Below are 26,033 nucleotides of genomic sequence, written 5' to 3' on the forward strand. Positions count from 1 at the left end.
ACTAAAGTCCGTTAGGCGGCCCTCGTACATTTCCCACATCGCTTGGGCGCGCAGCCGCCAGCCTATTGGCCGACTTGCATCACATGACGAGCGCGCCGACCAATAGCAGGGCGCGAATCGCGTATCCGCGCTAGGAAATCCGAGCAACCCCCCGCCCCTCCTCCCTCGAATCTAGCTCCGCTGCCCCCCCCCGCACCCCCCCCCCGCGTCCCGCCGAGAGCCGCGAGGTTTTTCCTTTGAGGCGAAATTTCGTCGCTGACAAAGAATCAATCTCCGATGTGTGGAACTATCGCGAGCAGCACGAGCTTAGCGGGATCGACAAGGCGCGCGTCGCGGCGTGCGTAAGGAAGGGGGCCGTTAACCGACGCAGAAACAAACAAAAATTGTTTTGCGAAATTCGCGATTCAAGCCACAATCGCCGCGGCCTACACCGAAGCACCGCAGCCTCGCTGCTCCCAGTTCAACTCTCAACATCGCTCCAGCGAATAAAAGCGGGCAGGGTACGAAGACGACCACTCGACAACGTCGGCTGTCGCCTTGGGCGTTTTAAAATCAAGGAAAGTCGTCGCGGCGTCGGCCGCGGTCTTCGTTCAACTGCGAGGTTGGGCCTAGTCCGGGCCGGGACAGCCTCGGGTTCGCCTGGCGGCTCTGCCCGCTTGGGTGGTGCTCGGGCCGGCTGGGGAGGCGGAACCGACCGGAGGCGACATCGCTTCAATCTCGTCGGTCTCCCTCGTAGTGAGTACAAGGGGGTGTTCGTGTTTGTATGCCGGACTTGCAGTGGAAGGCTTGGAGGTGGATGTCGGTGTGCGGTGAGTGAGTTGCAGCGTTTTGTTTTGCTCAGGCAGAAGATGTCTTGGAAAGTTGCGGTAGCTGTGTGTTGGTGTGGTACGTTAACAGTGGATGGTCGTAGTGGTAGTAGCAGTACGCAACTGTAGGTGTTCTGAGTTAGCTGCGTGGGGTATCGACACAGTACGTCTGTGTGGTGCTACTTTATTAGTAAAGTACGTGATTGTTGCAGGCCTCAACCAACACGCAGCAACCAGCGTGGTGAAGTATGCTTAATTAACCCACACGACGTGGTTCAGGCCCTCAGCCAAAAGTGGACCGACAGAAGACAACATGTACACCTGCATGTGCATTCTATGTGGATTTTCCTGTGTTGCATGTCCTCTATAGATGTGTGTCGTGTTTAACGTGTATACGTGAGTAACGCGTGTGTGTGTGTGTGTACAGTGTATGCATGTTCGTTGGTATATATGTGTGTGCTTATATGCTTATGCGTGTCTTGTGTGTATGTCGACTCAGCCTTTAATGAGCACTTGGTGCGGTGTGTGAACATCGTCACAAGGGAAACAAAAGCGGCCGGGTGTGGTGCTGGCCACACCAACATCATCGCCCGTCTTCCCTGTCTTAATAATACGGTACACGCTGACAGGACGTGCCCCAACACCCCTGGTGAGGCTAAATGGGTCTCTCTGTCTTCAGATTAATCTTTGCGCATTGTTTCAGTGTTTTGAGTGTTCATGTCAGCATATTGTGTGTGTGATAATTGTTAATTCACGTCGTATACTCTTTGTTTTTGCATGAGGATATCCACTGTACAATTTTCAACAATGTTCGCACGGCGATTGTAACTCTTGATTCGGGTTAGAGCCTACTATGTATGTTGTTCAGCACAGCTCCTGTTCACTAGAATATTAGTTAATTCTCTTGACATGGTTAACGCCACCATCATCTTAACTGGGGGAGTCATATCTCAAGGGTTGGTACAGTGAGCACTTCCCGGTCAGGCTGTACTGATTTATGATTGGAAAGCAGCAACACTGGTTCCATCAAACACTATAGACGCGTACTTGCCATTGGCCTGCAACCAAATCTCTCGGAATGTGCTCGAACTCGTAAGATCTCGTAAGCTAACCAGGGCCTGGACGGTGCTTGGTTGGGTGACCACCGTGCACACACATCAGGCCATTCATTGTGAGCTGCTGCGAAGCGTCGTGTGTGTTGGGCGGCAGATGGCAGTGCAGGAAAATCCATTGTATCTTTCTGCCGTTCTTTCTATGTCACCGAGGCAAGCTTTGGGGTGCCCTCCACGAATCCCGCGACCATTGGGAAGAGAATACCTAAGAGTAGTAGGTGGGATGCAATTAGGGCAGCGCTATTGATCTCTTGTGTGAGTATACGGGCTCACTGTGTGTCTGCTGGTCTCTACGTGGAACTATAGGTTTCTGTATGTTTATGTAGGTCTCTGTGTGAGTCTATGAGCAGATGGTGAGAGACTGTGAGGGCAGAACTTCCGAGGCCGTGTGTCGGCTGTGCAGCAGCTGCAGGATCTAGTGGAGAGTTGAGATCATTGGTGGCGAGGAGGTGCGGTGGTGGTGGCATCGATGGCTTCGGCCACGTTGACTGCTTGATCTTCCAGTGCTCCCATGTTCATGCTTCCCCACCTTTCGCACTCCGTGCTGGTCAAGTACCAATGTTAAGGATTTGCATGTATAGTGGCGCTTGCTTAAGTGCCCCGGCATCTGAAAGCTCATTGCTTCGCATCTCAACCATTCGATAGTTTGTTTATTTTAACCGAGGGGACTCCCTGTCATGAACAAGATAATACGAGCCTGCAAGTAGGCAATTCTGTCAGTAGGGGGAATAACGTTATTGGTTATTCAGATGAAGTCCTTTGTTATAAATTTACAACATTTTACTCGGTGACGCCAGCACACAGGACCGGCTCTTTGAATAATGTCGCGGAATCTTTATCGTCCACTGTGGTGCACACGCCACCTATTTTTGTTTCATTCACCTGCGTTATTAACCAGGGCAGCTAGGGGATTGAACTGCAAAACTCGGCCATGGTTGAATAACATGAAGCCTTTTCTCAAGTTGAAAGCAGTTTGTGCTTTTTTATGTCCATTAACTGCCGTGTTCACAGGTGTTTACGTATCCACCTATACCTCAGTCCCCAGCGAGGCAGATGTGAAAAGTTTTACTGTACTTGTTTTAGCATTGATATTGCGGGACAATATTGCAACTATGAATTTTAAATCGTGACGGCCTCGGTCTGGTTCAGTTGGCGAATCGGCGCAAACGTGATGCGGTTTAGCTATCGTGGTCTGTTGTGTAACATTCGCAGAGGAACTGAGCAAAGAGTTTTTTCGAGAATTGTCACAGCCTGAGGAGGGCGAGTGGCTCAGAGGTCAGTGAAACTGAGCCAGCACTACTGAGATCCTGAGTTTGAATCCAGGTTTCAGCCGCCCGTGATTTAACCAGGTTCTCGAGCCTCTTGAGTTAATGGTCTCAGCCCGGTCTCCAATAGCAACACACACACACAAAAAACACCATCACATTAAATTTGGTTGTGCATTCTATTGGGATAAATTCCAGATCTGAGAATGACAAATGTCAGCCATGAGACGAATATTATTCTCATTTGCAGGGTAGGTAGGAAAGTGCTGCCTCTTACGCTGGGTTAGAGGTCACTTGAAGAAGGGATCTCGGAGGTAGCTTTGTGATATCTGCTTCCGAGGGCCATTCTCCAACACAAAGGGTTGCGCACTGCTTTGCGAGATATCTGAATGTATTCTTCGGCTCACGATGTAACGCTGAGAGCACAGTCGGGAGAAAAATTGCAAAAGAAGTTGGTGATTAAAAAAATTGTTCACATTGTTTGAGTCACGCGCTTGTCTGTGAATGATGCGCATCTCTGTAATTCCCGGCTGTAGAGATTATCCTCTGTTTGTCGTCTCGAGATTATCTGTGACCTGCAAACTCCACAAAGAGACATTCCGTACTAAAGGCCTTATCCGGGTGTTTTAATCGTATTGCTCGCAATGCCACTTAGGAATATCAACTGACGGGGGGCAGTTCCACATGTTTGGTAAGCCATATTGTCACAATCATCCATGTATTATACGTGTTGGTCATTTGGAAGGTAATTAAATCTGTAGTTTTTCGAAAATATTTCTTATTTATGGAACGGGTCAATGGTTTGACAATTACGCTCTAATACCGTCCCAGTGTGGATGAAAGTGTCGATTTGTCAGCGTGCTCATGTTTGGCATCCGTTCCCAGGTTTAACTCCAGTTTGGGGCAACCATTTGATCACTGAGGCCGCTCGACAAAACGGAAATTCCTAAGTTTCAAATTGGACCGCGTTCATGAGAGCGTCATCGTGACCCCCTTTACAGACGGATGGATGGATGGAATGCATAAATGCTTTAAAAATAAAAGAAGACATTTAGAGGAGCATGTATAGGGTGTATGTGTGGGTGGATGTGTTTGTGTGTTTTGGGGAGCAGTTGTGTAGCGAACCTGACGACCTGAGTTTGATTCCCTCTTGTGGCCAACACCAGTGACGATTATCTGAACCAGTCCTGGGCCTCCCCTAGGCCGACTTGGCCTCAAATGAGTACCTGGTGCGGTGTGTAAACATCACCACTGGGAGACAAAGGCAGCTGGGCATGGTACTGGCCACTGACCCCCTTGTGTTTTGTGCCGTCCTTCATAGGTGCTCGGGAACAGCACTTGCCTCGAAAGTCTGTTAAGGCTAACAGTGACGAATATGTGAACCGTTGTTGGGCCTCCCCTAGGTCGACTCAGTCTTAAAATGAGTACCTGCTGCGATATTAAACATCAACCCTGGAAAGACGAAAGGCGGTCTGGTGTGCTGTGCCCACCTTCATCGGCGCTTGCTTACAGCACGTGTCCCATCAGTCTGCGGAGGTTACATGGGCGGATCTTTGTGCTTCGTGTGCGAGCAGCGGGCGGTGGACGTGCTGGAGTGGACGGTGACGCGGATGGACGGGGGCGTGGGGGAGCTGGTCACCATCAACGGCCACCACGCTGCCATGGGAGGCACCGGCGACGACGACGATGGGGACGGCGGCGCCCAAGCCCAGGGGCACGCACTCGACCCCTACGGCACCCAGGTGTGTGTTGTGTTATTGTGTGGAGGGTGCTCGTCGTGGACGCTACCGGGCAGTTGCAGGAAAGGAGTACAGCGAGGCTCCTGGGCAGTTGGTGGCAGCCGCCCACCAGCAACGTCGGAGGGCGGAGAAGCGACGCTCTAAACAGTGAGCGGAGCACAGAGGTCGCAAACGGGTTCTGATTCCTTACTTGTACCCGGCCGCACCAGGGTCGCAAATGGGTACCCGTACCCGGCTGGGTACAGGTACCCGTATCCTACCCGTACCCTACCCAAAATGAGTGACAAACGGTTACTCACCAGTGACTCACGGCCTACCCGTACCCACCCGCACCAGGGTCGCAAACGGGTACCCGTACCCGGCCGGGTACGTGTAGCCGGGTATCGGGTAGGGTACGGGTATCGGGTACCCGGTTGCGACCTCTGGCGGAGTGCCAACCGGCTAGAACGCAGCGAGGCGGCACAGTGGGGAGCAGAGGTGGCGCATCTGCTGGTGATCTCGGTCAACCATGGCACCGAGGTCTGTCCCGTGAGCTACTACCCCCAGCGAGCCTTCCACAATTCATGTGATGGTATCAAAGTGCACCTAGCCTGGCACAAGCGCTGTGTTGAGGTCACCATCACTTTGTGCCAAATGGCTGCTGTTGTTACCATGGACAAAGTGGAGAGTTTTTGGAGAGTGGTTAGCACACTGCGGTACAACCTCGGCGACCCGAATTCAATTTCCGCTCGCAGCCAATACCAGTGAGATATTATGCGGCCGTGCTTGGTGCTGGCCACACCACTCCCCACACCCCCAATTAGTATGGTTGGCTATGTACGGTGCAAAAGAAACACAACATACACATGTACGTGTGCCGTTCCGGCCTTCATCGATGCTCGCTAAGAATGATTACCCCATCGGTACTTTTGAGGTTATTTGGAGGATCTTTGTGTTACCATGGAAACCAAGTGTTTCTCATAGTTTGTAGTAACATCTGGTAATCCAGCAGCATTTATTTAACAAATGTGACTCTGCTTAAACCCAGAAGGTTAAAACCTGTCCAGAGTTTACTTTTGTTAATAAATGGTTTCAAGAAAATGTAGGTCAATTTAACACAGAGATCTCAATGTCAATATTGGCCTTGAACCCGTGCTGATGAACTGCCATTTTTTTCTAGGCAAGGCCCCTCTCGGGTATGGGCCCGAGTGCAACGAAACACTATAACACAGAAAGGATTTTATTAAAAGTCACCATTTCCTTGAGCCCCTTGATGGCCTGTGCCAAGTCGTCGGCAGGACGGTGCATTGGAACACTCGTGCCTCAAAGCAAGAAAAACGTGGGTTTGAATCCTGACCCGGGCACCAGGTTCTGTGGTTTCCTCCCATAAAAACAAAGCAATGTAATCGGTATTGGCCAAAACATGCCGATGCTGAAAAATTACCTGCAAATCACATTGGGGTCACACACAGCAGCAACATCGCCCCTTATTGCGAACACCCACTCCCGAAACTTATGTATGAATATATGTTGAATTTCTTTCGCACCGTACGTAGCCAACCGTGCTAATCGGAGGTGCGGGGGAAGGACAACAAACTAAATACAAAAAGCAGTTTTAGAGAAATGAGTTTTAAATCGATATTTAAAAGTGCATCACTCCAGGGGCTTCCTTTTATTGGAAGGAAGAGCGTTCCAGACGGCCGCAGAAGTGAATTCGAAAGCACGCGACGCATTGACCGTCTTTGTTCGATGGCCAGCCAAACAGTGTTGTGAGACTCTGCGAGGCTTTCCTGGGTGACCGAGCTGAGTAATTAATAAACTATAACACCGCAGCCGTGTGGGAGGGTGAGTCTGGCCTGACGTGACGATCGTGGCCGCGTGCACCGCCCCCTCTCCCAGGGGATGCTGGAGGGCGACGACTCCTCGCCGTCGTCGGGCGATGACGACAACGCCTACGACGACTCGGACATCCTCAACGCCACGGTGGCCGACGAGGTGACGGCCCACCTTGCCGCAGCCGGTGAGAGACGGAGAGAGAGAACAAAAAATCCTGCCGCTCAGTCGAGCTTTGAGGCATTGGTGCACATCTCCTTTATACGGTCCTGCAGTGCCAGTGTTGGGAATTTGACATTTCTATGGCAGGGGCGAGTATCCGTAGGACAAGCGCTGTTGTTTCTTTCACCACTAAGTGGTCCTCATTTTATCGTCATTCATCAGGATTTGATCGTGAACGATGGCAACAGGCTGGGAATGCCTCCGTCCATCAGTGGATAGATCACGGATAACGAGGAGTGTAAAGGCAAAATAATGAGCATGGTGACTCGCTTGGACTTGAGGACCGGGCTAACGCCGGTCGGGCGGCTGAAGCCCGGATTCACACGGAGGATCTCGGCGGTGCCGGCTCCGCTTCTCCGGCTCCCGAGCTACGTGATCGCCTCGCTTGAGTCGCGTCGTCAATTTGAAGGAGGGCGGCTAACGGGCGCCGCTTCCTTTCTCCGGCAGGACCCGTGGGGATGGCGGCGGCGGCGGCCGTGGCGACGGGGAAGAAGAGGAAGCGACCGCACATCTTCGAATCGAACCCCTCGATCCGCAAGCGACAACAGACGCGGCTACTCCGGTGAGACGGGTGGGGAGCAGGCTTCATCTCCTCACCATCACACTCAACTACCACCTCGGCGCACTTAGGACCCTCCTCATCATCTCACTTAACTCTCATTATATGTGCTTGTGCGTACGTATTCATATTTTTTTGGTGTTTCCACCGTGGTGCTTGGTGGACAAAAGTGGTAGAAAAAAGTGCCGGGATTAATATACACCTATGTGGCTATAGGTGATCTGTGTTTGTGGTGCGTGTTATAATTAATGTAGAGTGCTGTACAGCGCAGGAGGTACAGTCGTGTGTAGGTGTAGTGTATTGTGGTGTACAATGGAGAAAGTTGGCACAGTAAAGAGCACACTTGGTGCTTTTGCCAGTCATCTGAGTCGGTCCACACCCAACTCCGTGGCAAGCTTTCGACACTTCACATGGCCTCAAGGTGCACCTAGCCTGGCACAAGTGCCGCGGTGATGTCACCGCCACTTGGTAGCAAATGGCGGTTGTCGTCGTAGAGGGATCTGCGTGTTTATTGTATGTGGCTATGTGGAGGATCTGTGTTCATGGTGTGTGTGTGGCTATGTTCTGTCGCTCCGCACGAAGCTTCAGGTCCTCTCGGCCACAGACATTCCCCCCCTTCTCTATGCTTGCGAAACGTGGACCCCCCCTCATGGAACATCTTCACCAGTTAAACATTTAGGCTGGCCTGCCTACGATCTATCCTTGGTTTAACCAGACTGGATTGTGTGAGGAGCTCACAAATCCTTGAAAGATTTGGACAAAATCCCATCGGTGAGCTCCTCCGGCAGGCAAGGCTGCGTTGGCTGGGTCATTTAGCCTGCATGCCCAGCCTAAACAGCTTTTGTTCGGCCGGATTAAAGGGGCTAAGCGGGCACGGCACGAGCTAGAGAAGAGATGGTAGTGATGTGGTACAGGAGGGTGTGGAGCTGAGTGGACTTGCCAATGACTGGTACCAGCGGTGTCAGGAGTCTCATGAAGGACGCTACTGGGCAGTTGGAGGCAGTCGCCCTCCAACAACGGAGGGCGGAGGAGTGACGCTCACAACAACGGGCAGAGCGCCGGGTGGCTAAAGCACAGCCAGTTGGCACAGTAGGGGGCACAGGTGGTGCATCAGCCAGTCATCTCGGTCAGTCGACCCGTGGCACCTGGGTCTGCCCCGTGACCTCTTGCCAGTGGGCGTTCAACACTTCACGTGGCCTCAACGTGCACATAGCCTGGCACAAGCGTCATGGTAAATGGTAGTTGTTGTTATGGAGATATCTGTGTTTGTGATGTGTGTATGTGACTATGGGGGGGATCTGTGTTTATGGTGTGTGTGTGTGTGTGGCTATAGAGGACTTGGTGTGTTGTGTGTGTGTAGCTTTGGGAGGATCTGGGTTTGTGGTTGTGTGTGTGTGGCTATAGAGGACTTGGTGTGTTGTGTGTGTGTAGCTATGGGAGGATCTGGGTTTGTGGTGTGTGTGTGTGGCTATAGAGGACTTTGTGTGTTGTGTGTGTGTAGCTATGGGAGGATCTGTGTTTGTGGTGTGTGTGTGTGGCTATAGAGGTCTTTGTGTGTTGTGTGTGTAGCTATGGGAGGATCTGTGTTTGTGGTGTGTGTGTGGCTATAGAGGACTTTGTGTGTTGTGTGTGTAGCTATGGGAGGATCTGTGTTTATGGTGTGTGTGTGTGGCTATAGAGGACTTGGTGTGTTGTGTGTGTGTAGCTATGGGAGGATCTGGGTTTGTGGTGTGTGTGTGTGGCTATAGAGGACTTGGTGTGTTGTGTGTGTGTAGCTATGGGAGGATCTGGGTTTGTGGTGTGTGTGTGTGGCTATAGAGGACTTGGTGTGTTGTGTGTGTGTAGCTATGGGAGGATCTGGGTTTGTGGTGTGTGTGTGTGGCTATAGAGGACTTTGTGTGTTGTGTGTGTAGCTATGGGAGGATCTGTGTTTGTGGTGTGTGTGTGTGGCTATAGAGGACTTGGTGTGTTGTGTGTGTGTAGCTATGGGAGGATCTGTGTTTATGGTGTGTGTGTGTGGCTATAGAGGACTTGGTGTGTTGTGTGTGTGTAGCTATGGGAGGATCTGTGTTTATGGTGTGTGTGTGTGGCTATAGAGGACTTTGTGTGTTGTATGTGTGTAGCTATGGGAGGATCTGTGTTTGTGGTGTGTGTGTGGCTATAGAGGACTTTGTGTGTTGTGTGTGTGTAGCTATGGGAGGATCTGTGTTTATGGTGTGTGTGTGTGGCTATAGAGGACTTTGTGTGTTGTGTGTGTGTAGCTATGGGAGGATCTGTGTTTGTGGTGTGTGTGTGTGGCTATAGAGGACTTGGTGTGTTTTGTGTGTGTAGCTATGGGAGGATCTGGGTTTGTGGTGTGTGTGTGTGGCTATAGAGGACTTGGTGTGTTGTGTGTGTGTGTAGCTATGGGAGGATCTGTGTTTGTGGTGTATGTGTGTAGCTATGGGAGGATCTGTGTTTGTGGTGTGTGTGTGGCTATAGGGGTTGTTGGTGTGTTGTGTGTGCGTGCAGGAAGCTTCGGAGCGTGATTGACGAGTACACGACGCGCGTGGGGCAGCAGGCCGTGGTCCTCTGTCTCTCGCCCTCGAAACCCAACCCCGTCTTCAAAGTCTTTGGAGCCGCGCCACTCGAGAACGTGGTGAGTGCCGCACTTCGCCGCATTGCGTGCCAGCACAACACCGGCCGACCGAGCGTCTGGCCAATCGACCAACACAACCCAACGGGCCGTCTGGCTGCCCGACTGTGCATCGGTGTCTAGGTTGTAGAATCTAGCTGCAGGCTTCTAGGCACAATGAGTGTAAAACCACTCATGCTTTCGGAGAATGCTCGCGGTGGACACGAGCTCACACAGACATGGGCTCACACATAGACTCACACAGGGTCCCATAGGCTCACACAGGGTCCCATAGATTAAGACTCACATCGGCCCTAAGTTCCCACAGAGATCCATTGACTTACAAGCCAATTATTCCTCCGCTAGTCTCCTATGCTGCCTGGCATGCGGTTGAGTCTTGTTACCGTGTTCCCCAATGGCATTTCATGTGCATTTCTGTGAGTGTTGAGGTCGTTGTCTAGGCGGCGGGTGTCTGCCTGTCCTGACCATTTGACCGACTGACCGACTGACAGACAGATCGGCCGAGCGACCGGCTAACAGAGTGCGTGACGTTTGGCAGGTGCGCAAGTACAAGAACGTGATGCTGAGCGACCTGGAGCTGGCGCTGACGGAGCACGCGCCCACGCAGAGCGACCTCCACCCCGAGCTGCCGCCCCTCACCATCGACGGCATCCCCGTGTCCGTCGACAAGATGACGCAGGTCAGTTGGGAGTGTGGGGGGTGGCGGGGTGGCCAGGTGGCAGGGTGCGGCACTAACACTGACGCAATCACACCGACCGAGCAGCTGAGCGTCTTCACCAAATCAGTGAGGAAACCAGGAACTGGGAGGCGGGTGGTGGACAGGTTTGCGAGTGCAAAAACACTAGGGGGCAGCACTTGGATGAATCGCGTGATGTAATAATGTGACGGCGTCTTCTTGGTTCTTTCGGTAAAGTCACGTGACTTTACCGAAAGAACCAAGAAGATGAATCCCTGCAGTCACGAAAGCTTTAAATAGAAATTTAATGTGACGGCGTCTTCGTGCTCACAAAGGTCATGTCACCAGATGCCCGTCGGGAAATGCCTAGGAAGAGATCTAATATGTGGCGTCACTTCCGGAGACGTTGTACTCTCCGATCAATCCAAAACAAACACAAAATCGAGATCGTGCAACATTTTTTCTCTATCCCAATTTTCGTATTTTTAAGATTCATATAAAAATCGGGAACGCATCCCTTGGTGGCGCTAAACGTGGCACGGTGCATGCGGGAAGTGCAGCACCTGGCAGTGTGTGGGTCAGAGGTCACTTGAAGGTCCCTGTCTCGTTTGTACCACTGGTTCAGGCTGATGTGTGTTGTAGACAAGGCGGGGAGCATCGCATGTGCAATGTGTTGAGCACATGGCCTGGGTGCAGGCTTATGGATGGGAGTCGTGCCTTCCTGCTGTTTGTGAGCAGCACGCCTCCGCGTGTGGTGAAATCACCCGCGCCGCCACGTGTCACGTTCGTCATTGTTAAACGATGACCGGTCACCGTTTTCAGAATCGGTTACCAGCTCCAGTGGGATTTTGATAGAAGCTTGCACTATTGCTTCATCTGCTGTGTGGGGAGGTGGGATCACTCCTGCGACCTCTCGATTGCAAGTCGAGCGCACTGCTGGCCATGACACCCCACCGTGGCAACTCCCCCCTTTTCTCAGTCACCTAAACACATCGTGTTTATTGCTCTAGATGTTTCTGTCTGTACAGCACGAGTTACCGGGGTTTTACGGGTTTTCTCTTGCGGTTACCGGTTATGACAAGGACCCTGGTCGTTGCATCTACCCATCCGCTAACGTTCGCTTGTGCGGTCGGGCAGGCCCAGCTGCGGGCCTTCATCCCCGAGATGCTGAAGTTCTCGACGAGCCGCGGGAAGCCGGGCTGGGGCAAGGAGACGTGCAGGCCCATGTGGTGGCCGCCCGAGGTGCCGTGGGCCAACGTGCGCTCGGACGTGCGCTCGGAGGACCAGAAGCAGAGGGTGCGGAATTGTCACTGTTGCTCCTCGCTCGCTCGCCCGCGCATTCATGATGTTCGGGAAATTACTCAAGCGATGGACGTGCTACCGTTCGGCCATGGAACCGCCCCGATGGGGGGCTGCTAGGCCTTGGCACCGCCTCGCTGAGGGCCATTAATGTTGAACTTAATAGGTTGAACTTCTTTCGCACGGTACATCGCCAGCCGCGCTAGTCTGAGGTGTGGGGGAAGGACAACAAACTAAACACAAAAGGCAGTTCTAAAGAAATTAGTTTTTCAATCTAGATTATTTAAAGTGCGTAGCTCCAGTGGCTTCCAAATACCGGAAGGAAAACCGTTCCAGACGGCTGCAGAAGCACATCATTAAGCCGTGGTCCTGCCTCATTGAGGGTGATGATTTGGCTGAGCGGTAACGCCTCTTGTTGCAGAGGGTGCACAATTCGAATCCAGCGGCAGCCCTGATTCATTCTGTGGTGTGTATTAAACCAAAAAGAAATACGTCACGTTGAACTTCTTTCGCACCGCACGCGTTAATCGTAGGTGCGGGGGAAGGTCAACAAACGAAACACAAAAAGCACTTGTTAAGAAATTAGTTTTTAAATCTAGATTTAAAGCACACGGCGTGTGCGGACATTAAAGATCCCGCGACATTCGCAAGAGTAGGCCATTGTGTACCGGCGTCACGGTCCAAATTTTCCCAAATGACCCGCAAATCACTCAACGGTGATTATACGCACACAGCAGCAATCATCGCCCCCCCCCTCCTACTGAAGGACCCTCCCGAAAAAGAGTCACAAGACTGTGTGAGGCTTTCCTGTGTCAACGAGCGAAATAACAATATTAACGATGACTGGTGCCCGTCCCCCACCAATGCCGCGCAGGTGTCGTGGACGCACGCCCTGCGAACCGTGGTGAAGAACTGCTACAAGCACCACGGCCGCGAGGACCTGCTCTACGCCTTCGACGAGTCGGCGCTGGCCACGTTGACGACGCCGCACGGCGCCGGGGCCGCCTCGCACACGCTCACGGCGCAGCTCGTGCACCCGCAGGCCATGGTGCAGGCCATCAGCCCCGACGGCGTCGTCTCGCTCATCCAGGTGTGCCGCAGCGGTCACCCCATGGGGTTCGGGGGGGTCGGCACCACCCGACGTTGAAAATGCTATTCTTAGTTTTTTCGGTAAAGTCACGTAGGTAAAAAAAAAACCCTAAGAATATGAATCCTTGCAGTCACGAAAGCTTCAAATCTAGAAGTTGAAAATGCTACCGGGGTGTCGGCCGCGCCTGTTGTCATCACCGCGGGCGGTTTCGCCACGGCAGCATTGGCAACTTTTGCCATCCTGGGCGGGAGAGCCGAGACGTTTTTGGGTGACGGTCTCCTTCGCCCCTGCACAGCGCAAGACTAAAGGCGGCTAGGGGATTTACACGGCCCTTGACTGCCTCTGCTGCAAACTTGTAGTCAATCGGCCAGAGCAGAATTCGATACCACTCGCGGTGGCAGATATTTAGTGATGCCCGTTTGTTTACGTGGCTGATAGAGGTGGATTGTGTGAGAACGTGATTACTACTCAATGTTTCTGCGGCATTCACTTTGATTAGATATTTAAGGATGTTGGTGCAACTCATGTGTTGCCGACAGAGTGGCACCAACAAGGAGGTTGTTTGGTCCGGGCCCATTGACTATAAAAGCACATTTCGTCACATCCCATCTCAGCCGATTCCGTGCGCTGCTTCTGTCTCGCCAAGGGGAGCTCCTCAACGGCAGCCGCCCCTGGGCAGCACTAGGCGCGTTATTCTAATCACGGTCGCTGAGCACAGGCTCAACATGTCAATTTGTCAGCAACAAATAGCACTATTGAAGGAGTAATAGTTTATGTCTGTGTTTGTGTGTTTTTTGTCATTGCGTCTCTCTGTGTCTCTGTGTGTGCCTGTACCTCTGGTTCTCTGTGTCTGTCTCTCTGTGCCATCACATGTCTCTGCACGTTGGCCTCTCTGTGCATTTGTCTAATTGCGCCCGTCTCTCCGTGTGTCTCGGTCTCTCTGTGTGCCATCATATGTCTCATTGTCTCTGTGCCTCTTGCGTCTCTGTGACCGTACAGGTGGACGCTGGCACGGCTGCTGCCCTGGCGGAGAGTGGGGAGCTGCCCCAGACGGTGACGGTCACCCAGGTCTCCTACCCTCCCAACTGCTCCGATGGGGAGGTGAGCTTCCAGTGGCATCTCCATCCTTGGCACTCATCAGCAGCAGCAGTAGATTGTAATTACAGGCAGACCTCGCCGAACGCGGGGGTTGCGTTGCTGGAAAATTCCGCGTTGGAGCGAAACACACGTTCATTGAAGCCGCGATGGGCAGAGGTTCTCCTCTACATTTTTATTATTAAAGAGTTGTTTTTGATAGAGCCACCCACATTTACGTCAGGGCATCTTTGCAGCGCCTCACACGCAAATAAGTGACTTGCATCACATCTCATCTCAACGCAGGTGCAGCCCCAGTGGCAGCTGTCTCTCAGCGGCACAAGTTGTCTCGACAACTGGCCTGCAAGCGGGGGCACCAGCACTCTGATTGTTGCGTGTTTTCCATTCGCGAAATTCGCGGCGTGATTTTTCGAATGACGTCATGCGTTCGTCAACGTCCACCGTGAAGCAGACGGCGCGAAGTTTTATTTGCGTTTAACCCACTGCAGTAATAACCAGGGCGGCCTTCCGGACTAGAACCACGAGCCTCTGCAACGAGCGGCGATTGCGCCACTGCTGGGCCCCATCAGCAACTGTCGCTTTTAACTCAAATAATGACGCAATATTTTTTGTGTGTGTTTAGCTTGTTGTCCTTCCCCCGCACCTCCGATTAAGCACGGTTAGCTACGTACGATGCGAAAGAAGTTCAGCATACATTCACATACGTGCTGTGTGCGCAGTTTCTGTAGATTCAGAGGTGCGGGGAACGATGAAATAGCGGCAAGGCAGCCAGAACCATCACCAACAACCCTTCCTTAAGCTCTTGTGGTCCATTATTGGGGATGTTTTATCAACTTTATGAAAGAATGTTAATGCATGTGAGAGGAAACCGCGGGGGTAGGCAACAACCAATCCCCCGTCCGGTTGGAAATTAACCCACTTGCTGTACTACCATACCCTGGCGGGCCAGCAGGTGGCGACCTCGCAGCGCAGAGGTTTTGGGAAGTTTCTGAAAGTCGTGTGATTGTTGAGCGTTCATTTGTGTATTCTTAGGTTTTTCGGTAAAGTCACGTAGGTAATAAATTCAAATTAATAAAAGTAAAATAAAATAAAATCACGACGTTTCGGAAGCAACACAAGCCTCCGTCTTCAGGTGGAACAGTCACAGCACAATAGCTTCTGAAAAAGAGCTACGTAGCTCAGTGGGCCTTACCTGGTAAAATAAAAATATAGGAATAGAAACAGGAGATGGATTGTGGCACCGCAATACCAGGAGACATGGTGACGGCTTTGTGTGTTGGTTGGAAGTGGGGGGGGGGGGGTAGGCGGGTGGGCGGACAGAGGCCTTCATCCAGCAGTGGATAGATGACGGCGGACACTGACGACGCCGATGGTGCGTGCCGCGAGCAGGTGGGGCGCGACTGGACGACGCTTCACAACGCCGAGATGACGCTGCACGCCTCGCAGGACGCGTCGCACGCCGTGGCCACCCTCGCCGAGGTGGCGGCCGCCTCGCAGCGCGATGGCGGCCGGCACCCCACCACCGTCACCATGGCAATTAACAGGTGCGAGTCTGGGTGTGTCTGGTGCCGGTGTGTGGGCTGTGTATTGCGGTTTTTGCCGGGCGGTTTGTGAGCGTGCTCTTGTTTGGTAACACAGGGTGGTTGTAGTGGTTGTAGTGGTTGTTGTGACGGTGTAGTGTGTGGATGTTGTGGTTATGGCGCTGCAGAGATGGGTGGTTAATAGTGGTTGTGACTGTTTCTTGAGTGTGGTTGTCGTGGTTATTGCGACGGTGTGTGGTTGTTGTGCTTGTGACACTACAGTGAGGACGGGGCGGTTGTAGTGGTTGTTGTGACGGTGTGTTCTGTCTGGTGGCTGTGGCCGCGGCGGTGCAGTGACGGGGTGGTGCACGCCGTCACGACGCTCTCGGAGGCGTCGCTGCAGGACGGGCAGCTCGTGCTGTCAGGAGACGGGACCACGCTCACCACCGTGCACCACCACAACGGTGAGCACCACGCTCACCGCATCCACCACGCCCGCCACACGCCACGATAACCCCCACGCCGCTCATTGCGCTCGCCAAGCGTGCCTCGCTCACCCTGCCTCCCCGTACCCTGTCCCTGTTTCCCCTGTGGTCCCCTGCATCTCCCTGCGACTCGCCGCATCTCACTGCGTCTCGCCGTGTCTCGCTGCGTCTCCACACCCCCCCCCCACCCCGTACATCCCGTGTCTCACTGCGTCCCCCTCCCGCGTGTCCCCGTAGGCATCCCGATCCCCGTGAGCGTGTACCCGACGATGTTGGGCGGCCACGCCGTCACCGTGACGCCCGTCTCCACGGCGCACGGCGACGTCGCCATGGAAACCTTCACCGTGACGCCCGTCACCTCGGTGCTGTCGTCCAGCGGCGAGTCTATCACCATGGAAACCAGCTCGTCGACCAAGATCGCCATGGTTACGCCCAGCATGGAGATTGTGAGTCTGAGGCCGACTTAGCTCTACGTGGAGATGCGTGGGATTCGTCCAAGCGAAATGGGAAAGGAAACCGTGAAGGTGAAGTGAAGGTGAAAGGGCAATGGAATTTTGAAACGAATGGACTCAGTCGCTCGACTTCCCGGCACAAGAGACTCTACCAGATCATGTGTGTGCGTACGCGTGTGTGCGTACGCGTGTGTGCGTACGCGTGTGTGCGTACGCGTGTGTGCGTACGCGTGTGTGCGTACGCGTGTGTGCGTACGCGTGTGTGCGTACGCGTGTGTGCGTACGCGTGTGTGCGTACGCAGCCTCAGTCTGTTCATCTGCACAAAGCCAAGAAGTTTTTCCTCGCCGCCACGCTTCCAAATTTGACAAAAAAAGTCTACGAAAATAAAAAGCTGAGACTTGCGAGTGAATTGCGCGTGGCACGAAAAACATTTTGTCGGGAGAGATTTTCCGTCCCAAAGCTAACGGCGAACATGAGTTTTGCGAAATGGAACATGGACTCCGAACGGACGTTGATTTTGGCATTCATATGTTTGTTTATTTCCGCGCAATATGCAAGGGGGGGGCGGTGAAGCAGAGCACGGCGTAGAGCCGATGGTCCAGCGGCCACCACATGCTCCGACTCTGGACTCAGAACTCATCATAATTAATTAATTTAATGAAGTTCCAGAGCAAAGAATCTAGGGGGGAGGGGGGGGGGGACTTTCTCTCCTGCACCTGCGGTGTAACCCATCAGGTCCAACGAGATCTCGCAGTGGACATTGCCGATTTGGCGATCGCGCTTGGCACCTCCCAACGTTTGACACAAACGTACGCGGGCGGGGAGATGGGCTCCCCTCAGACCCCCCCCCCCGACACACGCAACCCAGGACCCCCCCCCCCCCTACGCAAGTTGGACCGCTTGCGTGGGGGGGGGGGCGGGCGGCGGGGGATGGAGTGACGTGGGCCGTGGCGCCCAACCCGTCCGTAGCCCGCGGCCGGCGCCGCGTGACGCTGTAAATGTTTGCTCGATCGATGCGTTGTGTACAGTCCCTTCTCCCCGTGATGCGGTCTCTCTCTCTCTGTGTAACATAGTCCGGTGATGTACGTTTTTTGTAGGTTATTTTATTATTATTGTTAATATTGATGATGATAATAAGAATTTTGTTATCGTTTACTTTGCGTTTTTCGTGTCATTTTTAAACTAGCAATTCACGTGAATTATACATGTTTATACAAAAAAAAACCTGTCCCCCTGTCTTTTGCAAGCCATTGTATGCCCAACTTAAAATATAAGCGATTTTTTTCCCCTTTTACATCGTGGAGGCGTCACCTCACCGCACCTGTCCGCTCTGCCTTTGTCGTCGCCACCACCATCATCATCAACCACGTTCTATCCACTGCTGGGTGAAGGTCCTTCTCCGTCACCATTCCTCACGCTCTTGCGATGCCGTGATCCATCTCCTGCGGGCGAGCCGATCTCGTGGCTCCCATCTCCGCGCTGGTCGGTCTCTCGTGTCGTGGCCTCCCCCCTTCTTGGGTTGCCCTTCCTTGTCCATCGACCGCCGCACCCTTACTCGTAACGCGCTCCATTGCGGCCCACTTTGCTTCGTAACTACGCAGCCAATTCTCCGCCTTCCCATGTCTGTCCCTTCGCGTAACAAAAATATTAAGTATTTATGACACGTCGCATTGGCCACACGGCCTTCTGGGAGTGCGTGAATTTGAGCAGCGTTGGTTGAGTTGAACTCGATAAAGCATCTGGCGGGGATCACCGGCATTGGTTCAAGCCAAGCCGGACTGCTGCTGAGACCCTCTCGATGGCACGACGGTTTTGCTCGTGTTGGACCGCTGCTGCCGAAATGATGGACTCCCAGAAGGCTGTGTTGGCTGATGGGGATGTGTATTAAACAAACAAAAAAACGTGGAGCGACGGGTATGGAAAGGAGAATTGGAGGCTTATTTATTTTATTTATATTCTCCACAACTTAATGCTTATGATTACTTTGCACTTTCCTTCACATTCGCTATGATGTCTCTCATTTGCATTCTCCAAATTTTAGAACCCCCCCCCCCCCTTCATCCCTACTACTTTTACCGACCGTTTCATTAAAGTTCCCCGGTACGATGTGGTGTGAGTTGCCCTTATTTATGCGAGCTTTCACTTCTTCTCGCATTGCGTGTACCTCATCGTCGTGCACGCTCGTCGTCGGAGCGTTTGCCTGAATTATCCTAGAACTTCAGAACCTCTGTGTCATCCGAGCGGGAACACTTGATTCTCAGAGACTAACACTCTTGCTCTATCACTCACTGTCGACTTTCCCTCTGCAACAGACGTGGCACTCTTCCCCCATTCATCTCGCCGGTACAGAGACTCGCAGAGATCCACGGACTCGCACAGAAGCCCACAGACTCCCTCAGGCTGCCCCATAGACTCACACAGAAGCCCACAGGCTCACACCGCGACCCATACACAGAAGCCCATGAACCCACAACTGACACCCATCGACTCGCACAGAAGCCGAAATGACACTCGCACAGAGCCCCCATAGACTCGCACGGAAGGCCATAACGCCCACAACTGAGACCCATCCACGTGCCCTCAGGCTCCCCGCCATCTGCTCGTCGGCTCTTCCCTTCCCCCTTGGTGGCCGGATTCGTGTAGACCTCCCCGATGTCGCCCACCCAGCGCCTCCGTGACTCGCTCTCGCCTGCCACGTGGCCGTGTAAATAATTATCGCCGTGGCAGTTGTGTGGGTCGAATGTGCAGGGACTCGTTTACTTACAAACGAGTTAGGTTCCAGAGGTGTGTTCGTGTGTGCGTTTGTAGTAAAGTCCAACTTTACTATTGTCGATTCCAAACACATGTATGGCATGTACACTGAACACGGGAAATGGCTTTTCAAAGTTGTATAATCTCCTGTTGATGGAGATGCCACTGGTTTTTGATGTTCTGCCGATGTAGATGCCACCACCGCCATCTATTGCGCGGGGTGGTTAAACTTTACGATTCTCGGTCGGAACGGGCGACTGGACATGCGGTCAGGTTTGTTCGTATCTCTGACACTTCGTAAGTCGATTGTTCGTAATTCGAGGAGTCCCTGTGTGTTGAACTTCTTTTGCGCCGTACGTAGCCAACCGTGCTAATCGGAGGTGAGGATTCTTAACCCTTGGCGTGATACACGGGACGACACCGGCATTCTATTTGTTCAATGTTTATTTCACATAAATAGAAAACGCGTTAGGAGAACGAACGCAGAGACCTGGCTTATCCGCTCGCTCACTCGCTCGCTCTGGCGGCTGGCTCCGTGTATTTGCGTTTTCCCCGCAGTTCTATTCACGGATAGTCGCAGAGAGAACGCAAACGTTACCTCGTTTAAAGAGCGAAATCATTTAAGGCGGAATTAGTTTTTGGGGGGTTTTTTTTTTATAGCAAATGACATTATACGGAAACGGATCTCGTGTTTCTTACAGCTGACAACACTCGCAGCAACTTGCAATGTTTGGGCAATTCTTTCCTACACTTGCCCATGGCCGCAGCAGCAGCATGGTTCGGGAGTTCGATCCCAGTATCGAGATCTGCTCGCCTTCATTTTAAACACATTTTTACGTGCGCTCACCTCCTTTACCAACACCGCCGCGCTTACAACAGAGCAACGGATAGTTAGCCGACGTTTCGGGGACGGGCCCTTCCTTAAGAGCAAAGAGCATAAATATAGCCAGGCGGCGATGGCTGTTCGCGCACGTGGCTGCCTGCAATCCGGCGCTGTGGAGGCGGCCAGGGTTGGTGGATCACGCACGGATGGTGTTAAACTCCCTTCCCCGTGGGGTCGAGGAGGAGCCGTTCCCTGGCTCTGGCAGGAAAAGGGTGGTCTCCACCTGCTCCCTCTCTACGGGATAGAGTGTTTTGCCCTCGCACGCGTGGGAGTTTTTTTCCTTCTCTCCGGGTGCTCCGAAGGAGGGGGATGAGGAGGAGGGGGGTGAGAAGGAGGGGGATGAGGAGGAGGGGGATGAGGAGGAGGGGGATGAAGAGGAGGGGGGTGAGAAGGAGGGGGTGGGAGGAGGAGGGGGTGGGAGGAGGAGGGGGTGGGAGGAGGAGGGGGTGGGAGGAGGAGGGGGGTGGGGAGGAGGAGGGGGTGGGAGGAGGAGGGGGGTGGGAGGAGGAGGGGGAGGGAGGGAGGGAGGAGGAGAGGGGGAGGACGGGGGAGGGGGTTGGAGGAGGGGGTGAGCGAGAAGGAGGGGGTTGGAGGGGGTGAGCGAGAAGGAGGGGGGAGGGATGCGTTGAGTGTAAGACCACTCAACGCATTTCATATGGAGAGGACCGCGAAAATCCGGGGAGGAATTTGCTACGGGCTCACCACCCAGTCGCTGTCTTCGCGTCTGTCCGGGGTTCCTCCTCACGCGCCTCCTGAGTCGTTCTCTGCAAGGGCGAGCGAATACCGCACGGGTTCCACGTTGAAATGATCATCATCATCGTTGAAGATTGACTCGTACCCGATCGAGTTAACACCAAACGTCTTCTCTTCCCGAGGGATGAAAGCAGGTTCTGGTGAAATCCATCTTAAAATTTGGGATTTAATATGAGCCATAATTTTTGTCAAATATTTCACGTGGAAAATGGTGAGTCTATGGGTCTCTGTTTGAGTGTGGGTATATGGGTCTGTGTGAGTGTCGGTCGCTGTGTGAGTGTGCGTCTCTGTGGGTATATGGGTCTGTGTGTCTGTGGGTCTCTCTGTGTGAGTCTATGGGTCTCTGTGGGTATATGGGTCTGTGTGAGTCTGGGTCGCTGTGTGAGTGTGGGTCGCTGTGTGAGTGTCTGTGGGTATATGGGTATGTGTGTGAGTCTATGGGTCTGTGTATGTGGGTCTCCGTGTGGATCTGTGTGAGTCTGTGGGTCTCTGGTTTGTGCATGTACTGTATGTTAAACTTCTTTCGCACCGTACTGTTTAATCACAGGCAGCGGCTGAATTTCGGATTGGAACTCCGGGACCTCCGAGCCATCCCGCCTCCTCACCCCCCTCGTCGGATTTAAACCCGCTTAGTCGAGGCCCACGAGTGGATTAACGGAGTTTGGGTTGGGTGAGCGCACACAGTGAACGCAGATGCATCGAGCGCAGCATTCAGACGCGTTTGCGTGCGAGAACGCACGCTCCAATGTCACGCCGCAGAATGAGCAGGCGACATCGTCTCCGTCATCCCATGTCCGACCCTGCCACGTAACAAGTCGAAGTTTGTTTAACGCATCCCACCGGTCACGCACGGCCCGTGTGGGAGTGCGCAATTACACAGCAGTGTTGGTTCAACACGAGCACAACACCCGAGTGAATGTCGAAACCGCTTCAGAGATTTTGCTGCTTACGTCCAACCAATGCTGCTGAAATACGGGGGTGCTTAAAAAATGTTTAACACTTCTGAGAAATTTGCAACAATAACCACCAAAAATGTTCCTCCCCGGGGCTCTGGAGACCCACCTGGAGAAGATTCCAGGCACGCGTTGACAACGATGGCGTGCAAGTGGGAGACTCTTTGACTTTTTGCAACTATTAACATGCATTTGTTATCATGTTCCATTAAAAACGATAGTCCCGTATACGTGTTAACATTTTTTCGAAGAGTACCCTGTAAATGATACATCTCCAGAAAGCTGTGTGTGGCCAATGAGATGTGTAAAATATATATTTTATTTTTAAAGTGCAGAGATCGGTATGGAAAAGTTGAGCATGTGTGCTCGCGCACTGCGCTATGAACCCGGCAACACGAGTTCGATTCCCGCTCACGACCAACACCCATAGACGACTATCTGAACCGGTGCTGGGCCTCCCCTAGGTCGACTCAGCCTCAAGTGACTACCTGGTGCGGTGTGTACGCATCACCACTCGGGAGACAAAGACGGCCGGGCGTGGTGCTGGCCACCCACCCCCTCGTGTGCTGTGCCGGCCTTCACAGGTGCTACTCGCAAAAAGCACTTTCCCCATCATTTCGTTAAAGCTGTAGGTGGATCTTTGTTGTTGTGTATATATGTGTGTATATGTGTGTGTATGTGTGTGTATGTGTGTGTATATATGCGGGGAGCGGTGATGTAGCGGTTAGTGCGCTGCGCTATGAACCTGGCGACCCGGGTTCGATTCCCGCTCACGGCAAACACCAGTGACAATTATCTGAACCGGTCCTGGGCCTCCTCTAGGTAGACTCAGCCTGAAATGAGTACCTGGTGCGGTGTGTAAACATCATCACTGGGGGAGACAAAGGCGGTCGGGCGTGGTGCTGGCCACTAGGAGCAATCCTGGAAAAAGCAGTTGCGAGTAGCAACAACATCATCAACACCCAGCTAACATCACACGCCTCACCAAAGAGAAGCAGTTTGACCAAATATAACAGGCACATTTTTAAGTTTAAGTTGATAATTTTGTATGGCCCGCGAATGATGTTACAAATATCCCAAATGGCCCTTGGCAGAGAAAAGTTTCTAGATTTGAAGTTTTCATGACTGCAAGAATTCATACTCTGTTTTTTTCCGGTAAAGTCACGTAGGAAAAAAATAAAATAGAATGAAAACAACTAAAATAAAATTAAATAAAATCACGACGTTTCGGGCGCACAACAAAAAAGGACGCTTGTGTTTATTTAATTTACTGAATTGTTTCACCGACGTGACTACCGAAAAAACCATAGAGTAGAAAAGAGGTTCCCCAACCCCTGGACTTTAAGGCGACACGGGGGGTGGGGGGGGGCACGGGGGGGGGGGGGGGGGCACGGGGGGGGGGGTGGGGGGGCACGGGGGGTGGGGGGCACGGGGTCGGGGGGGGGGCACGGGGGGGGGGTGGGGGGCACGGGGGGGTGGGGGGCACGGGGGGGTGGGGGGGCACGGGGTCGGGGGGGGGGGCACGGGGGGGGGGGTGGGTTCTTTGTTGTGTGCGAGTGTTGCCATTACTCGCTCGTCAAGTCGCGCGACACGGCAACGTGAGATGGGAGTGCTGGCGAGCCCCCTGTACACAACAAACAGCTGTGCGTGTCACTACTTCAGCTGTGCGTGTCACTACCACAGCTGTGCGTGTCACTACCACAGCTGTGGGTGTCCACTACCACAGCTGTGCGTGTCACTACCACAGCTGTGCGTGTCACTACTACAGCTGTGTGTGTCACTACCACAGCTGTGCGTGTCCACTACTACAGCTGTGCGTGTCACTACCACAGCTGTGCGTGTCACTACCACAGCTGTGCGTGTCACTACCACAGCTGTGCGTGTCACTACTACAGCTGTGCGTGTCACTACCACAGCTGTGTGTGTCACTACTACAGCTGTGCGTGTCACTACCACAGCTGTGCGTGTCACTACCACAGCTGTGCGTGTCACTACCACAGCTGTGCGTGTCACTACCACAGCTGTGCGTGTCACTACCACAGCTGTGCGTGTCACTACCACAGCTGTGCGTGTCACTACCACAGCTGTGCGTGTCCACTACCACAGCTGTGCGTGTCACTACCACAGCTGTGCGTGTCACTACCACAGCTGTGCGTGTCACTACCACAGCTGTGCGTGTCACTACCACAGCTGTGCGTGCCACTACCACAGCTGTGCGTGCCACTACCACAGCTGGTGCGGTGCCACTACCACAGCTGTGCGTGTCCACTACCACAGCTGTGCGTGCCACTACCACAGCTGTGCGTGCCACTACCACAGCTGTGCGTGCCACTACCACAGCTGTGCGTGCCACTACCACAGCTGTGCGTGCTGCACTACCACAGCTGTGCGTGCCACTACCACAGCTGTGCACTACCACAGCTGTGCGTGCCACTACCACAGCTGTGCGTGCCACTACCACAGCTGTGCGTGCCACTACCACAGCTGTGCGTGCCACTACCACAGCTGTGCGTGCCACTACCACAGCTGTGCGTGCCACTACCACAGCTGTGCGTGCCACTACCACAGCTGTGCGTGCACTACCACAGCTGTGCGTGCCACTACCACAGCTGTGCGTGCCACTACCACAGCTGTGCGTGCCACTACCACAGCTGTGCGTGCCACTACCACAGCTGTGCGTGTCACTACCTCAGCTGTGTGTGTCACTACCACAGCTGTGCGTGTCGCCTGCTGTCTGCCGATACAGTTGGGCAGCCGGTGGGGAGCGGTGGCGCAGCGGTTAGCGCCGCGGATGCCGTCGTGCCGAGTTCCGATTCGCGCTCACGGCCACCGACGGCCGGTGGCGAATGATCTGAAGCGGTCTTGCGTCCTCCCACTAGGTCGACTCGGCCTCGACGGAGCTCCTGGCGCGGTGTGCGAACATCGCCGTTGGGGAGACAAAGGCGGCCTCGGAGTGGCGCTGGCCACCCACTCCCACGTGTGCCGTGCCCGGCACCTTCATAGGTGCCTCTCGCTATCGGCAACTTGCCCCGACAGCCTGTTATGGCTGCACGGGGGATCTTTGTCTTTTGTGTGGAGCGGTGGTGCAGCGGAACCCGGCGACACGAGTTCCGATTTCCCGCTCACGACCAACAACCCAGTGATGAGTGTCTGAATCGGTCCCGGGCTGCCCCTAGGTCGACTCGGCCTCAAATGAGTGCCCTGTGCTTTGTGTCGTAAACATCGTCACTGGGGGAGACAAAGGCGGCCTCGGAGTGGCGTTGGCCACCCACTCCCACGTGTGCCGTGCCCGGCCTTCATAGGTGCCTCTCGCTATCGGCAACTTGCCCCGACAGCCTGTTAAGGCTGCGCGGGGGATCTTTGTCTTTTGTGTGGAGCGGTGGTGCAGCGGAACCCGGCAAAAAGAGTTCCGATTTCCCGCTCACGACCATCAGCGACGAATATCAGAAGCGATCCTTGGTGGGATCGACTCGGGCCTCATTAAAAACGCAACTCTGGTGCCGTGTCAGCATTGGGGATACAAAGACGACCGTGCGTTGGTTTATATTCACCCTGGCCCACCACGCCTTGAGTTTTAGCCGCTCTGGCTTTCATCTGCGCTGTTCGCGAAGCAGCAATTGCCCCTTACGGGCTGCTGCTGCTGCTGCCGCTGGCGGCGGTGGCTGTACACGAGCGTCTTTGTCTCTCTCCTCGGAGCGGGTTGGGGCTCGCGGAGGAAGAGAGGCGCGTGAAAGACGCGGCTCGAGACAGTGACCTCGCGTGCGCGTCCCTCTGATATCCGATCTGTGTGTGTACACCATCGTGTGAGTGTGTACACACACCATTCTCTGTGTGTGTGTACACTGTTGTGTGTGTGTACACACCATCGTGTGTGTGTGTGTACAAGTACCCGACGAAGACGCTCCGGACCGCCTGATGAAGACCA

At 53.6% G+C, this 26,033-nt stretch overlaps 1 protein-coding gene across 3 annotated transcripts; it reads left to right on the top strand.

The window, feature by feature from the left end:
• Window positions 1-202: 202 nt before the first annotated feature.
• LOC144732795 (nuclear respiratory factor 1-like) lies at window positions 203-18,874 on the top strand. 3 transcript variants are annotated; one of them, XR_013588253.1, is made up of 13 exons: window positions 203-735; window positions 4,758-4,925; window positions 6,801-6,921; window positions 7,404-7,518; window positions 10,027-10,153; window positions 10,689-10,829; window positions 11,964-12,122; window positions 13,000-13,215; window positions 14,215-14,316; window positions 15,700-15,854; window positions 16,185-16,294; window positions 16,553-17,027; window positions 17,070-18,874. XR_013588253.1 is itself a non-coding variant. In XM_078614394.1 (12 exons), exons 2-12 carry the CDS (start codon window positions 4,794-4,796, stop codon window positions 16,780-16,782), a joined length of 1,608 nt encoding a protein of 535 aa, XP_078470520.1. In that variant the 5' UTR covers window positions 203-735; window positions 4,758-4,793; the 3' UTR covers window positions 16,783-18,874. The 3 variants fall into 3 exon arrangements, 1 of the variants encoding a protein (XP_078470520.1); XR_013588254.1 differs by having other exon boundaries at window positions 16,553-16,985; XM_078614394.1 differs by having other exon boundaries at window positions 16,553-18,874.
• The last annotated feature ends 7,159 nt before the right edge of the window (window positions 18,875-26,033 follow it).

The sequence above is a fragment of the Lampetra planeri genome, chromosome 44, assembly GCF_965212315.1.
Source record: "Lampetra planeri chromosome 44, kcLamPlan1.2.h2, whole genome shotgun sequence".
NCBI classification, from domain to species: domain Eukaryota; kingdom Metazoa; phylum Chordata; class Hyperoartia; order Petromyzontiformes; family Petromyzontidae; genus Lampetra; species Lampetra planeri.